We start from the raw sequence: 13386 nt of genomic DNA, 5'->3' as shown, positions 1-13386 counted from the left end.
AGGAAGTGTACATCTTTGAAGTGTTGCACTTAAATGCATGATGTCTTTTTGTGGCGTGCTGTTGTTTTACAAAAAACAACGAGAAATTGCTTAAGATTCTGCGCAGAGTAAACTTCTCACTGTTACTATTATCCTCGCTCTGCAAGCCTCTGCTAAAACCGTCCCTCAGGAAAAAAGTGTTCTCTAAACACATATCTAAGCTTTATATATGATTTTCGGTCTACAATGACTTAGTATCAACTTATTATCCAAACTTCAAAGGCAATACACAGCTGAGTCATGACAACTGGTTGTACTCTGGGCAGGAAGGCGTGACAGTCCTGGCATTTGCATGGCATTTAATACCCATTAGGTCCATCATCCCTCCCCATTGCGTCAGAACCTGAGAAGGCACAGCTGCAGAGGACTCAGAGTATTTCAGTTCCTCTCTAAACCACACAGTATTTTAAAGAAGAACATACTGGTTCCTGTCAAGAAGTAGAGTGTAAGTAAAAACAAAAATAACGGTGTGATGTGAGAGACTTTAGGCACCAGTGATTTGCATGGAGCCTTAAATACTTCTGTCTGGCCTAACCTATCTCTTTAACTTGAGCTCAAGCAGGCCTGTGGTTACAGCAGTTGTCCCAATGATTTCTTCTTTTTCCCTCCTTGCACTGATAGTTGATGTTGCATCTTTAATATTGGGCCACAGTCTTGCGCAAAGATGCTTTATCATGTGTAAGGGCCAGAAATCAAACTGCCAACCCTGCAAACAGTGAACAAATCACTTTACCCTTACATAACATTACCTTAGAGTGTTTTTCTTTAATTTTTACTATTATTAGTAGCAGTTTTTCAAAGATAACTGTATTTTTTAGCCTGTTTCCTAAATGCTTTTACATGAGAGCAATCCATATGTCACCAGTGACATAATGCCAGGACTGTTGAATATTATTTAATAATTTGTTTATTTTATGATTTATGATTTTTTATGATGTTAGCTGTATGACCTTTAACCTATGGTACATTGTTATCTGGATTATTACATTCAAAATGGCATATGTTTAAACATAAATACATACAAGCATGAATAAATGTCACAATATTTGACTACAGTACCTGAGTGAAAATATGTAGTTACTTTCCTCCACTCAATAGAGGCATCATCGATGCATTAAAAAGGGGCTACCCATGGTAATTTGATCTCTATAGCACATTTAAAAGCAACAAGGTTTACTACAAAGCAATAGAGTTTTAAGACAGAGTTTAAAAGACTGTAGAGACTTTTCAGTATGAATATTGAGCGGAAGGTTATTCCACAGTCTCGTGGCTGTAACTGCAAAAGCCGGATCCCCTCCGCGCTTAATTTGAGACCTCAGCTCTATTAAGAGATTCAGGCTAGATGACATCACTCCAGCACTAAAATATCTATTTGATGAATTCAGTCGAGGTGTCAGTAAAGCATGATAATTATCACGTATAAGAATATATGTAAAAACTGAATACAGACATGGATACTCTTTAATGGATTTTAATGATTCTGAAAAAAAGAGAAATCAGGAGGATAGATACTGGCATTTCAGCACAAAGACTGGTTTATATTTTAATTTTACAGTTGTTTTGACAGCTGACTCTATTATTTCCTGATAATATCTTAAGGGAAGTGTCCAAGCAAGCACGTCTACCATGAATAAGGCTATCTATGATTAACAAATGACAGGAAAAAAAATCCTGCTCTACACTGTTAAAAAAAACATCCTAAAACAACGGTAATATTCCGGCAGCTGGGGCGCCAAAATACGACCGTGAAATAACAGAAAATAACTCCCCATACAAATACAGTTATTTTCAGTAATGAAAATAGAGTTTGTTGCGCTAATTTGACATGGGATTCTGCCTTTTCCATGATACATTTGTGAATGTATTTTAACAATCTAAATATGCATATGTACAGACAGATACATTTAATAATCATGAAAATTATGTTGTATTACATTACAGTGATTTAACGTTAATTTACATTCAAAATGTGAAGTCAAAGTCTATTTACGTAACTTTAATGATATTCTAGAAGAACAGAACATTACTGTAAAATGCACAGTAAAATACCTTCATATTAGGGTTTTTTCCTACGGTCGCAGCCATACCCGCGACCTTGTTGTTGTTAGTTCACATTCATTGGCCGATGCTTAGCGTCATGTTATTTATATTAATTGCAATTCCTACCTCTTCATTTCTTTTTCAAAATATATAATTTGCACAGCGTGTCCGTGCAATGTTTTACATTGTGGCATGCACAGAAATCTTAACAAAAAAGCTCACAGCGAGAGATTGAGCTTGTTATTTAACCCCAAGCTGGTAGGAGCTCTTTATTAAAACACTTGCCGGTGCTACAATGTGCCTCAAGGTTCAACAACAGCACAACAGAAGTCACTCATGGTACAGCACTCTCTCTACAAAACAACAACTGTCAGTGACTCTGCACCACGGCGTAAACACAACATTCAAGATAACAGTTAAAAGTAACGTAACCATAAACAATAAAACAAGAACATCTAAACAGCAGCACATGTCCCAAGGCATGATGGGAGACATTTCTGGATGTATTTTTACAATCTAAATATGCATATGTACAAAAAAAAATATTTAAAAAACAAGTAAATTGTGTTTTATTACATTTACAGTGATGTTATGTTATTTTACATTTGACGTGTCAGATCACAGTCTACTTATGTAAATGTAATGATATTCTACAAAAACAGTACACAACTGTAAAATACACAGTAAAATAATTTGACATTACTATTTTTTGGAACACTGTATTATTGCCTTATCGAAAAACGTGCAGTGCAGTGAATATGGCAATGGTCAGTGAAGCCTAAAAGGATTCTGTTTCCCAGTTACCCACGACAACAGAGTACATAAACCAGCAGCTGAGTACACAACGCACTTCTAACTGACTGACTGACTTAGAAAATGGCTTTATTTTGCAGAACTGGTGTCACAAAGACCCATTCTTTCCCATGAAGATTAAATTTACAGAGTAAATTTGCCTTGAAACTGAGTTCCTGTTTGTTGTGACAAATAAGCAGGATGGGAACTACAGGAACAGGGCTGTGTTGGGAAGTCTGAATAAAGAGCTTGAATAAAAATGACTAGACGACAACAATAATGACTTCCTGTCAAGATGAACCCATATGAGTTCAGGGCCTGCTAAAACTTTGAACTGAATTTTACGTGTGACACCTCTTTTCGTTTGGCCTCATGCCCCACAGTTCATCAGATGTGACATATAAACCTCCAAAATCTTGTCTCATCTTTAAAAGTTTGGTGTTTTTACAGAACTTGGGTAACAAATATTCAGTAAAGTGGCAGTTGAGAGCAGTGAATATTTTAACATGAATGATAGTCTACTTCTGCTGTAGATGCAGTTAAAAAACTGAATTCAGTTTAAGAACTAATGCATATGATTGTATAAACTAAACAAAAATGTAAGTATGCATTTAAAAAAAATGTCCATGTTAATTCTACAGCTGTGACCTATGCTGGTGCTTTCAGGGGTGATGGAGTCAGACAGAGCACTCCCTGACACTGGTAGAGAGTAATGGTGTTTGACAGGGATATTAATATTTTAACAGCCATGGAGAAGAACTCCTTGCACTCTGCTGCAGATCAGATAAAAAAAAAGTACTTTTTAACTCTCTGGATTTTTATTTCAGCTAAAAAAAGGACAAAGCATTAAATGATTTTGCGCACACTTCAGCGAGCAGCTTAAGGGGTAGAACTTCTTTTTCTATTGTTCCTGCCCAGGACTGTCAGCATGCCAGACAAGTGAGCTGTTATAAGATCGTGAAGTGATTTACAGACGTGGAATTAGTATAAAAACAGTCAGACCACCAAAGAAAGGACTGTAAATTCATGTTTTCTTCTCTTAATCGTGAGCTTTCAAGGGAAAGTCCTGGCCATGGGAAGCTCCTTACATTTGTGGTACGATGAATGGTAGGTGTCAGTAATAAGGATAAATATCTTTGATGTCTCATTTCAGGGGCAGTATGTTGGTACAGTGAGGCAGTTTGGTTTAAACCTCCTAGTCACCTGCAGTCTTTTAGTGCAGAGGTACCAAAGAGTTTGAGTTCTCTCCTGGTACCACATCTTCACCTCCTACAGTCCCAAAACATAAGAGTTAGTTTAGTTGTTGCTTTGATTTCAAACTGTTTAGACATCAAAGTGTTCGGTTGAAACATGTACAGAAGGAGTGAAGATATATTGTCAAGTTTCGTGCTATGTGTGGCAGAAAAGGCCCCAAATGGATTTGTTAAATGAAAAAGCATAGCTTGAGGGGGAACTCAACAAAAAACAGAAGCAAACAGAGGGTTTAAAAACATGGGAGGATATAAGGGCAGCGTGGCAACCCATGTATGTATCGGTATATTAGATGACAGGCTATCAAAATAAAACAGGAAGTAACAAACAAGGTAAACAAACATGGAGATGAGACTGACTTTTACATCACTTCACGCCTCCTGGATGCCTCTATTGGAAATGTTGGAGAGAATATGATTTTTGACTGTCTTGGGTTGACTTATAGGTTTTTCTTTTCTTTTTTTCCTGGTAAAATCCTGCTCTCCTCCTTTTTTAAGATAAAGTAACTAAAGAAAATCACCATAATTAGAAATGCATGAAGGAAGAAATGAGAAGAAGGAAGAGAATCACAGTATTTCATTTCTTGAGCAATTTTATAAAAGCCAGCAGCAGTTTCCATCGTGGAGGCTGGGGACTATGGCAAGCAGATGAAATGACTCACTTATATATTTGAGATGATAGTAATAAAGACCATCAGTCTCATTATGCCTGTCTCCTTGACCTAAGCTTGTTTGTCTTTACAGTACAATGAAAAAGATTCCGAGGAATAAAATCAATCATCTCTCCTCCACACTTTGATTTTCCTTCTCTTTTATCTTTGCTATCACATTGAATCAACTAGACAGGCGGCTGTCGTCATATCACTGTTCAGGGCATTTGTTGTTGAGACAGTTCATGATTTGTGGCAGAGTGAACACACCTGCCAGACAAAAATATCTTTGAAGTCTTGCTGCTCTAGGTGAAAGAAAAAAAATGTGGAGGCAACACTTAAAGTCCTCAAATTCTGAGTTGGGTTATTTTCTTTTGATTTATTGTTAACTTTTGCTTTCACGCTGATGACTGCACATGATGAAATGTAGTCTCAACCTTTGAAGCTCTTAAGTCTCTTTTCAGAATGGGCAACAGGGAAACTTCACGTCTGCGCAGAGCAGTTCCTCATGAGGACACATTATTAATCTGACACCTGTATCAGCAATGATGTCTCACATCATTGTGTTTAAGGAAAGTAGACAAAATACAATTCAGTTTTTAGCACAGATGAAGTTAAGGTTTGATTGCATTAACACATCTTTAAAATTACAAATGAGAAAGATTTAAGTAGTTGGTGAAAGTCAGTAAAAGATGATACGGAGCATTCTGAATACAACATAATTTTTCTATTGTAAATTATGGCCCTTTTAGGAACATGAAGGAGGACAATAAAAGGTTATTGGTCTCACAAACAAATCTGACCCATGCTCATAATTTCTTTTTTTAAGAAGCTGAGATGGATCAGCGGGACTTGGTGGCTACATCCGTATTTGCATAGTATTTGCATAGTCACTGGTCCAAAGGTTGTGCACCCATTTGTCCTTTTACATCATTTCATAACAAGTTGATATTGGCAACATCTATTCACCACATAACCAGCCAAAAGTCTCAGACTGACAGCTTAGCTAAAAGGAAACAGTTTTACCATTTTAGAGCTGTAATAGCAGCAGCATTCTCTTCTTTGACAGAACTCCTCACCAGTGTTGTGGAGTTGTGTTTCGCTTGCAAGTGTTTGTTCAAAATGTAAAATTGAGCCAAATGGGAACCTCCAAGGCTAAAAAATTATGCCAATGCCAATGTTTCTCACATGACCACTTGCAGCTCCAAAAGTAGGTCAGCCTTCTTTAAACTACCCACAGCCAGCTACAATATGCATGTGTATCAGTGGATGTATGGCCATTAATTAGAGTTACTGAACTGGATCTCTTGTGCTTTTGGAGGACTTAATATGATTAGCCTTCTAGTAGTATTGGTTATTGCCAAATACAAGAAATCCAATTTAAGAATAAGTTTATGCTTACATTTTGATGAGTGAAGGTCTAGAGTCTCTTTCTTAACACTAACTAGCCAATAACTGAGCACAACACTCATCCAAATATGGTCCAAAAATAAAGAGTCAGATAGCAGTGGGTAATATTAATGTCGCATCTTTTATATACCGTCTTTGAGTAGAGCTCCATAGCAGCTGATGGATTTCTGTTATAACCTTGGCACAACATAATGTGAACACTTCCATAATTTGATAACTGATCTGTTGTATTTTATTAGACCTCACATCATCAGAGATTTCTTTGTTAATGTATTAAATGAATTATTAACAATTTTTTCAAATTTTACATCACACATGTTGGACAAAGTGGTTAGCAAGATGAAACTCCTTTGTTTACGATGCTATATCACTGAAGCTTGTTTACTTGCTAATGGTCATTGTGTTTCCATATGAAGCAGCAATCATAACTGATCCCAGAGCAGTAAAAGCTGAGACAGTGGCTTCGTATACGGGTCTCTCCTTAGTTAACGGTGAAATACTCGTGCTTTATCCACAAGGAACATGTGCAAACCACCAGAAAAAAATCTGCTAGCATTTTAGCTTTAGCTCGAGTCTTAACGGGAGATAAACACACCGGTTTGACAGAGAAAGGTGCAGTTTCCTATGAGCATGAAACAAGCGCAACTTTCAGCGAGTTGCAAGAAGGCAGTAATGTAAATGATGGATACACATATTAATTGACAGTTGAGATGATGATGATGAGATAGCCTTTATTTGAGGAGCTTTATGACATCACTGTCCAAGATGAAAGGAGAGAGATTGCTTTTACTGTGGTACATTTTAATGTCTGTTCCTTCTTCTTCTTTTTTAAAAAAATTATTCAGTGTATTTTTCCCTCTCTTCACAGATTTAAATGATACAAAACAACAGGTGTTACTTTACAAGCACTTTAAAAAAACAAATCACAGATTAAACACCTCCTCAAAACTTAAAGGACAGCCGAATTACTACTTCCTTTTGTACATCACAGACATTGCTTCAAAGCGCACAGCAGTTGATGTGTCTGTATCACCTCTCATAATGCTGTGGATCCAGGGCAAATACGAGGAAAGCTTCATATACACTGCGTGCTTGTACCTAGTGCAGGATTTATCATAGGAAAGGATCCCTGCAGCATATATGTCCCCAGTTTCAGGATCTGTGACAGCCAGAGCGCCACCTGCATCCCCAAAACAGACATTCTCCTGATATTCTGTGGCAGCAGTGCAGATCATGTCATCATCTACAGTTGGCGTGAGTGCAAGACTTTCATATTCAGCCCTACACTCAGAGTGATTGGCCAGGGGGACTACGATGTGTTTGAGAAAGGGAGAAGGGGTGAGAAGGGGTCCCCAGCCCCATCCAGTGATAATTCCTGACCCACGCACGGCCTTGGCCAGGTCCTGGCCTCTCTCTGGTAATGGGATGGGGGTCACTTTATCATTTATAATGACAGGCTGCTTCAGCTGGATCAGAGCCAGGTCGTTGTTCCAGTCAGACTGGTTCTGAAAGCCTGGATGGAGAACAACCTGCAGGAGGGAAATGCAAAAGTTTGTTCTTAAATTTGATGTTGCATTTAGCTTTGTATTTTTTTTTTTTCACTTTCAAGCAGTGCTTCCTAATACAGAATAAACATGTAATGAAGTATGAAGCAAGAGCCATTAAAATGATGACAAATTTCCCGCTGATAATAAATTTTAAGGTCTAAAAACACGTAAGTATGCCAGATTTCAAAGAAGTTCATAAAAGGTGATATATTTTCACATGAATCATTTCTTGGTCTCTTTCAGTAGAATTCACATCACTCACCCTGAAGGTTTGAACAAATGTTTTTAAGCTCAGAAATGCTAGCAACTATGTGGTGTTAAAAAGCAATCCTTTCATGACTTAACTTTGACTTTAATGAAAAAGATATCCGCATACTTGATGATTTTATAAACTTGTGGAACCTTAAAAACATGGTGTATATGGAAATGACAGAACAAGAAAACAAAAGAAAAACAAACATATAGTAAAATAATATAATTCTTGACTCTACAACAGTTTCCTTTCCTCACCTTCTCAACAGCAACCTCACTGGAAGATTTAGCATCATCCTTTTTTGTAATTCCCAGGTACACTTTGGGGATGACAGGCTCCTGTCCCTGAATGTCCTCCCGACTCTTCCTAACAAAAAGGTTTCTTCCAGCCGTCAACACCCAGCGGTCAGAGATGAGAGCACCACCTGCATAACCTCCATCCAGTATGCTCTCAGCAATGTAGACCATGGCCTGCCAGGGCACATGAGGAGCCAGTTTCCCACCAACCATTCGCCTGGAGCGGATTGATGCTGTCCTGGAGGCTGGGAAGTTAACGCAGACATTCTTATTTATAATCCTGTCGATCCTGTCAAATATTGTCTTGGCCTACAGTTCAAGTTTACACAATTTAGTCCATCACAAAAAAGCTTCGCCATCCACATTTTACAAAAACTATTGACCTCTGGAGACCATTTATCCACATACTGGGACATTAGACGTTATACTCGACCGGCACCTCATACTTTAATTTTGCTCAGTAAAGTGTTTAAACTCATTATCAACCTCTTTAAAATTGTTTCTGTTAAAAAAGGATACATTTTTTTACCTGTGATGTCCAACTAAATCCTAACAAAAGTTTGGGTCTTAAGTTAATGTGTTTAGATGGGTTAGTGTGACTGACAGAGGGCAGCATGGTGGTGCAGTGATTAGCATTGTTGCCTCATAGCAAGAAGGTCCAGGACTCCACCATCTGGCCAAGACCTTTCTGTGTGGAGTTTGAATCTTATCTCCTAGTACTCTAGCTTCCTCAAATAGTCCAACATGCAGTTATTGGGGTTAGTTTCACTGATGATTCTAAATTGCCCATAGGTGTCAATGTGAGTGCGAATGGTTGTCTGTCTCTATGTATTACACATGTGAGACTGGTGACTAGGGCTGGGCCATATCATACCATTCACGGTAGTACAGGTATAATGTTAGGCAAGGATAAGAAAATGAAATATTGCGATAGAATATGGGTAAAATTCAGATTATTTTTCCGACTATAAGGCACTCTCAAAAATCGACAGTGCCCCTTATAATCCCGTGTGCCTTATGTATGAATTCTGGTTGTGCTTACTGACCTCAAACCGATTTTATGTGGTACACGGCGCTCAAAAATCTGTCAAATGTTTTAGTACGACTTTGCTAAGCTACGAACCCGCAACGCTTGATGGATTGTCAGAGCATTACGGCTATCGTAGTGAGGAGCCTCCCGGAGTGATACATACTGTGCTTCAACGTAATATTACCGTATTGTGTGTGTATAAGGACCCCAAAATGGCACCTGTTAAGAGACATGCGTATGAAGTGGATTTTAAACTCAAGGCGTCACGCAGTACAACTTGGGAACAGAGCAAGTGCGAGAAAATTCAGCATTAATGAGTCAATGGTACAGAAGTGGAGGAAGCAAGAAGAATGAGTTGAATAAAGTTAGACTTATCTGACTGCTTTATTTTGCTTAATGCGCCTTATAATCCCATGCACCTTATGGTCTGAAAAATACGTATTTGACTTATTTATTTGGCACACTGCAGTTTCATGTTGCAAAGCACCTCTTTTTAACTTTTGTGGATATTATACATGGTTATGCTCAGGATATGTCCATATATTCCACTGGAAATGCCTTTTGGTTAAACTGTCAGCAAGGCAGCTTTAATGCGCATAAAAAACTGCTACTTGTTTAAGTGAAAATACATTGATGGAGGGTTTTTGCACTAATAAAGTTGTGGAGTTGTAAACTATTTTGTCTCGCATCAGTTACATCGTCAGTTATATCGTCATCGCAAATTTTCAAATATATCCATTGATCCATTCAAATTGTTTGAAATTAAACATTTAAAGTAAACTACTGTGCTTTGCTGCAACTCTTAGCCCTACATAATTTGCACAAAAAACAATATTTATGCCTATAATGCTGACTTTAAGTAATGTGATCACATGTACATTTTCCATGTAATTTTGTCACATAAACACAATGTAAACCATTCAATTTAATGGCATCTGGTCAAATGCAAGTACAGAGTATAGATTTTTTGTTATAATCCTGTAGTATCTTTGTTTTCATTCATTTTATAGTATAAAGTGCTTTGAGATGAGTTGTATTGTCATCTTAATTTTTTTTTTTTTTTTAATGAAGCACAAATTTTTGGTATTCCCATAAATTCTAATTCATTTGTTGTTGTTGTTGTTGTTTAAAAAAACAGCTTGCAATTTTTTCATTGCCTGAAACTGTCACAAATGTTATGTTTGACTCGCTCATCCTGTTTTGCTGCTTTCTAATTTGTTCTCTCTCTGTCTTAATGAGACCTCCTGCATAAACTGATAATTAGAACATGTTTGTTTTAGGCGTAGACCTCAAGGACACTTTGTCAGTTTGAGCATTTCTGCTTTGTTAACAGCACTTTTGCTCTTTCCCATTTTCCCTCAAGTAGAACTTAAACCTAATTAATAAAACATGACCTGCTTGATGTCAGGCTTGTCACGTTTTACTTTGTGCCCTTCAGTCATTAAAGAATATTGTTATCTCTTCCTGCTTTTTCAGCAGAGCTTTTCCATCTGAATACGACACTTTCTTGCTCTAAAAAGCCTTTTCAAAAACAACAGACTTTAAATAATGTATCATGGAGCAAAATATGGGATCTGTTCTCTGTGCTTTTCATCCACTAGTCTTTTGTGTGGCTGAGATAATCATGAAGACCGCTTTGACTAATATATTGATAGCTCCGTTCAGCACTGAAAGACTATCATCAATTTTCTTCTAATTTTACATTCTTCTGGCAGAATTAATATACCAAGAATGAGTTCCAATATTTTGTTCATTTATTGTATTAAGTACAGTACATAATGGATTACAAGAAATGAACAACTTATTATTTTAACACATCACAGCAACAATGAATGGATTTAGTATCTGTGCTACATTTCTTGTTTTCTTTGTCTCATTATGTTCATATTTTTAATAAACAATAGCATCCTTTGTCTTATTAAAAATGTCTTTTTCATCACGTCTCCAGTGGGTTCAGTTATCTTTCACTGGAAACTGATTGTTTGGATTATTGCAAAGTTTTTATCAGCTGTTTGAGGAGAAGCAGGGAAGCAGAAGATTTCCCTTTCAAAGGCAGTAGCCTCAGAGCCAAATGAAGGGAAAAAAAGAGAAGTCACCAGTCCTCAGATCCCTCAGGAAAGCACGTGTCATTTAATGCAGGAGTTATCTGTCTGAACAGCAGCTGCAGAGGAGGTTTCGCTATAACCCAAGGGTGTCAAAGTCATTTTAGTTCAAGGAATACATGAAGCCCAATTTCATCTCAAGTGGGTTTGACCACTAAACTCATATTTAATACCCTGATATTTATAAATTCTTCCCTTTTAGTTTAAAGAAGTATAAGAGCTTTCTTGCAGTAATCAAATTGAATGGTATACCCATTTACAGAACTGATGAACAGCCTGCATTTAAAAAAAAGCAACTTTGGCAGCTCTCATACCACACTGTGGTATGCAAATGTGTTAGGTTGCAAAAATAGACCAACAATATAGGAAAAAAGTCTAAAACAATGGCCTATATTTTTTGCAGCTGTTACTGTAATTTGCAAGCCCACCCAACTGGCATGATTTGGAGCCCTTTCACAGCCCACTTCTATGTTTGACACAGCTGATGAAAACTGTTTTTTTCACAGCTTTGAACTTTGTGGGTGCTTGAAGTGAAAAAGCGGCTGCTGCTGCTGATACTGAAGGAAGTGCAGTGGTAAATGTCACAGTAATCTGAGAGTATGGCAGTAAGTCAAAATACGGTTTGTTCCACACTCATTTATCGGAACAAAGCTGGAATGGATTACCATAAAATTTCATGTACACAACAATATCACAGGGGTATTCCCTGTATATTGTCATTTTGTTTTAGTTACGTTTCCGAATTTACAAAATCAGTTCAGTTAGTTACAGTTAATTATTTTTAAAAGTCATATTTATATGTAATTAACAAAAATGTCTTTTGACATATAGTTGTAGTTTTTAGTTTAGTTTAGGTTAAACTTTACTGAACTTTACTGAGACCCATATTTAAACTGCAAGCGTTTTTATTTTTATTTTTTTAACTTGTGGTTTTTAGAAGCGATGAAATGTTTCTCCAACTGAAAACGCAACATTGAGATAAGAGAATCAGCTTTCAGGGTAACTTGATGATGCTTGAATACTTTTAACTATCCGCGTTTGAATTATTTGACTTTATGCTGTTATTTCTTATTCCGAGGCCAACTGAGCCTACTATACTGGCTGACTGATCTTTAGCTGTGATAACTTCTGATTATTCTGCTGACATTCAAAACAAGTTGCTCTACTACAATCTGCAAAATTAATGACTTCTTTTTGTAGTAAGTGCTAATTAATGTCAATTGTTAGAATGCTTACATGGATATTTACATCACTGGCTTACTTATAAAGCAAGATATGACATGATAAACATGTCTGTTAAATATCAGCTGTCACGGTGAGCCAGTTAGCGTGCTGACGTCTCAGTTTGACTGAAAGCAGCATTGCGCTAGCTTTTTAAGGCTGTTTTTTTTTATTCTTGGCTGGTCAAATACTATACCATGCAGAAACCTTTTTGTTACATGAAATATTGAAGTAAAAAGCTTATTTCGAATTAAGAGTTTGTGTGTTACCTAACACAGAGCCTTTCATCCTTTCTTCAGCATGAGCCACATCTGCCAGGCAGGCCCACGCAGCCAGGACGACCACAGTCAGAGAAAACCTTCACACAACAACAAGAGAGAGAAATGATGAATAAAAATTAAATGCCTCTGCTTCTGTGGGTCGGTGGAGCTGGGAGCAGATAAAAAAATAGAATGAGAAACTGTAAGGAGTCAGTTATTTAATTACTGAGATCGATATTTCAGCATTTGATTTACAGCATGTAGGAAATGATAGATGACGAATGGAAAACCTTTCATGGTAAAACAATGCTTTGATTTATGGATTCTAATTATTAAGAGATTTGATGAAAACCAAAAAATAATCCAACTTACGCCATTCTGTGGATCATATTCATCTTCTTCAACAATGCTAAGTCTCTTCTGTCGAGTGTGTTGTGCATTTTTCTGCTGGGAGTATTTATATCTGCTCAGAGGCAGCACCTCTGCTCTGGAAATT

The 13386-nt window shown here is 37.2% G+C and overlaps 1 protein-coding gene across 1 annotated transcript; it reads right to left on the bottom strand.

Annotated features, from left to right (window-relative positions):
- Positions 1 to 6895: 6895 nt before the first annotated feature.
- Positions 6896 to 13386, bottom strand: hp (haptoglobin). The gene is made up of 4 exons (XM_084935965.1): positions 13263 to 13386; positions 12900 to 12988; positions 8239 to 8522; positions 6896 to 7710 (listed from the first exon to the last, which is right to left on the bottom strand). The coding sequence occupies exons 1-4, from the start codon at positions 13328 to 13330 to the stop codon at positions 7150 to 7152; spliced, it is 1002 nt and encodes a 333-aa protein (XP_084792091.1). The 5' UTR covers positions 13331 to 13386; the 3' UTR covers positions 6896 to 7149.

This window comes from Perissodus microlepis, chromosome 1 (assembly GCF_051167445.1).
Source record: "Perissodus microlepis isolate ML-2025 ecotype Zambia chromosome 1, ASM5116744v1, whole genome shotgun sequence".
In the NCBI taxonomy this organism is placed as follows: domain Eukaryota; kingdom Metazoa; phylum Chordata; class Actinopteri; order Cichliformes; family Cichlidae; genus Perissodus; species Perissodus microlepis.
This window is presented reverse-complemented; position numbering and strand designations above follow the sequence as displayed.

Excerpts from the sequence above, each read along its gene's own strand:
- hp (XM_084935965.1), bottom strand. The coding sequence starts at position 13,330 with ATGCACAACACACTCGACAGAAGAGACTTAGCATTGTTGAAGAAGATG. Across the intron at positions 12,989-13,262 it reads AATATGATCCACAGAATGGC|GTTTTCTCTGACTGTGGTCG; the intron begins GTAAGTTGGATT and ends TGTTGTGTGAAG. Across the intron at positions 8,523-12,899 it reads GATGAAAGGCTCTGTGTTAG|CCTCCAGGACAGCATCAATC; the intron begins GTAACACACAAA and ends TTAACTTCCCAG.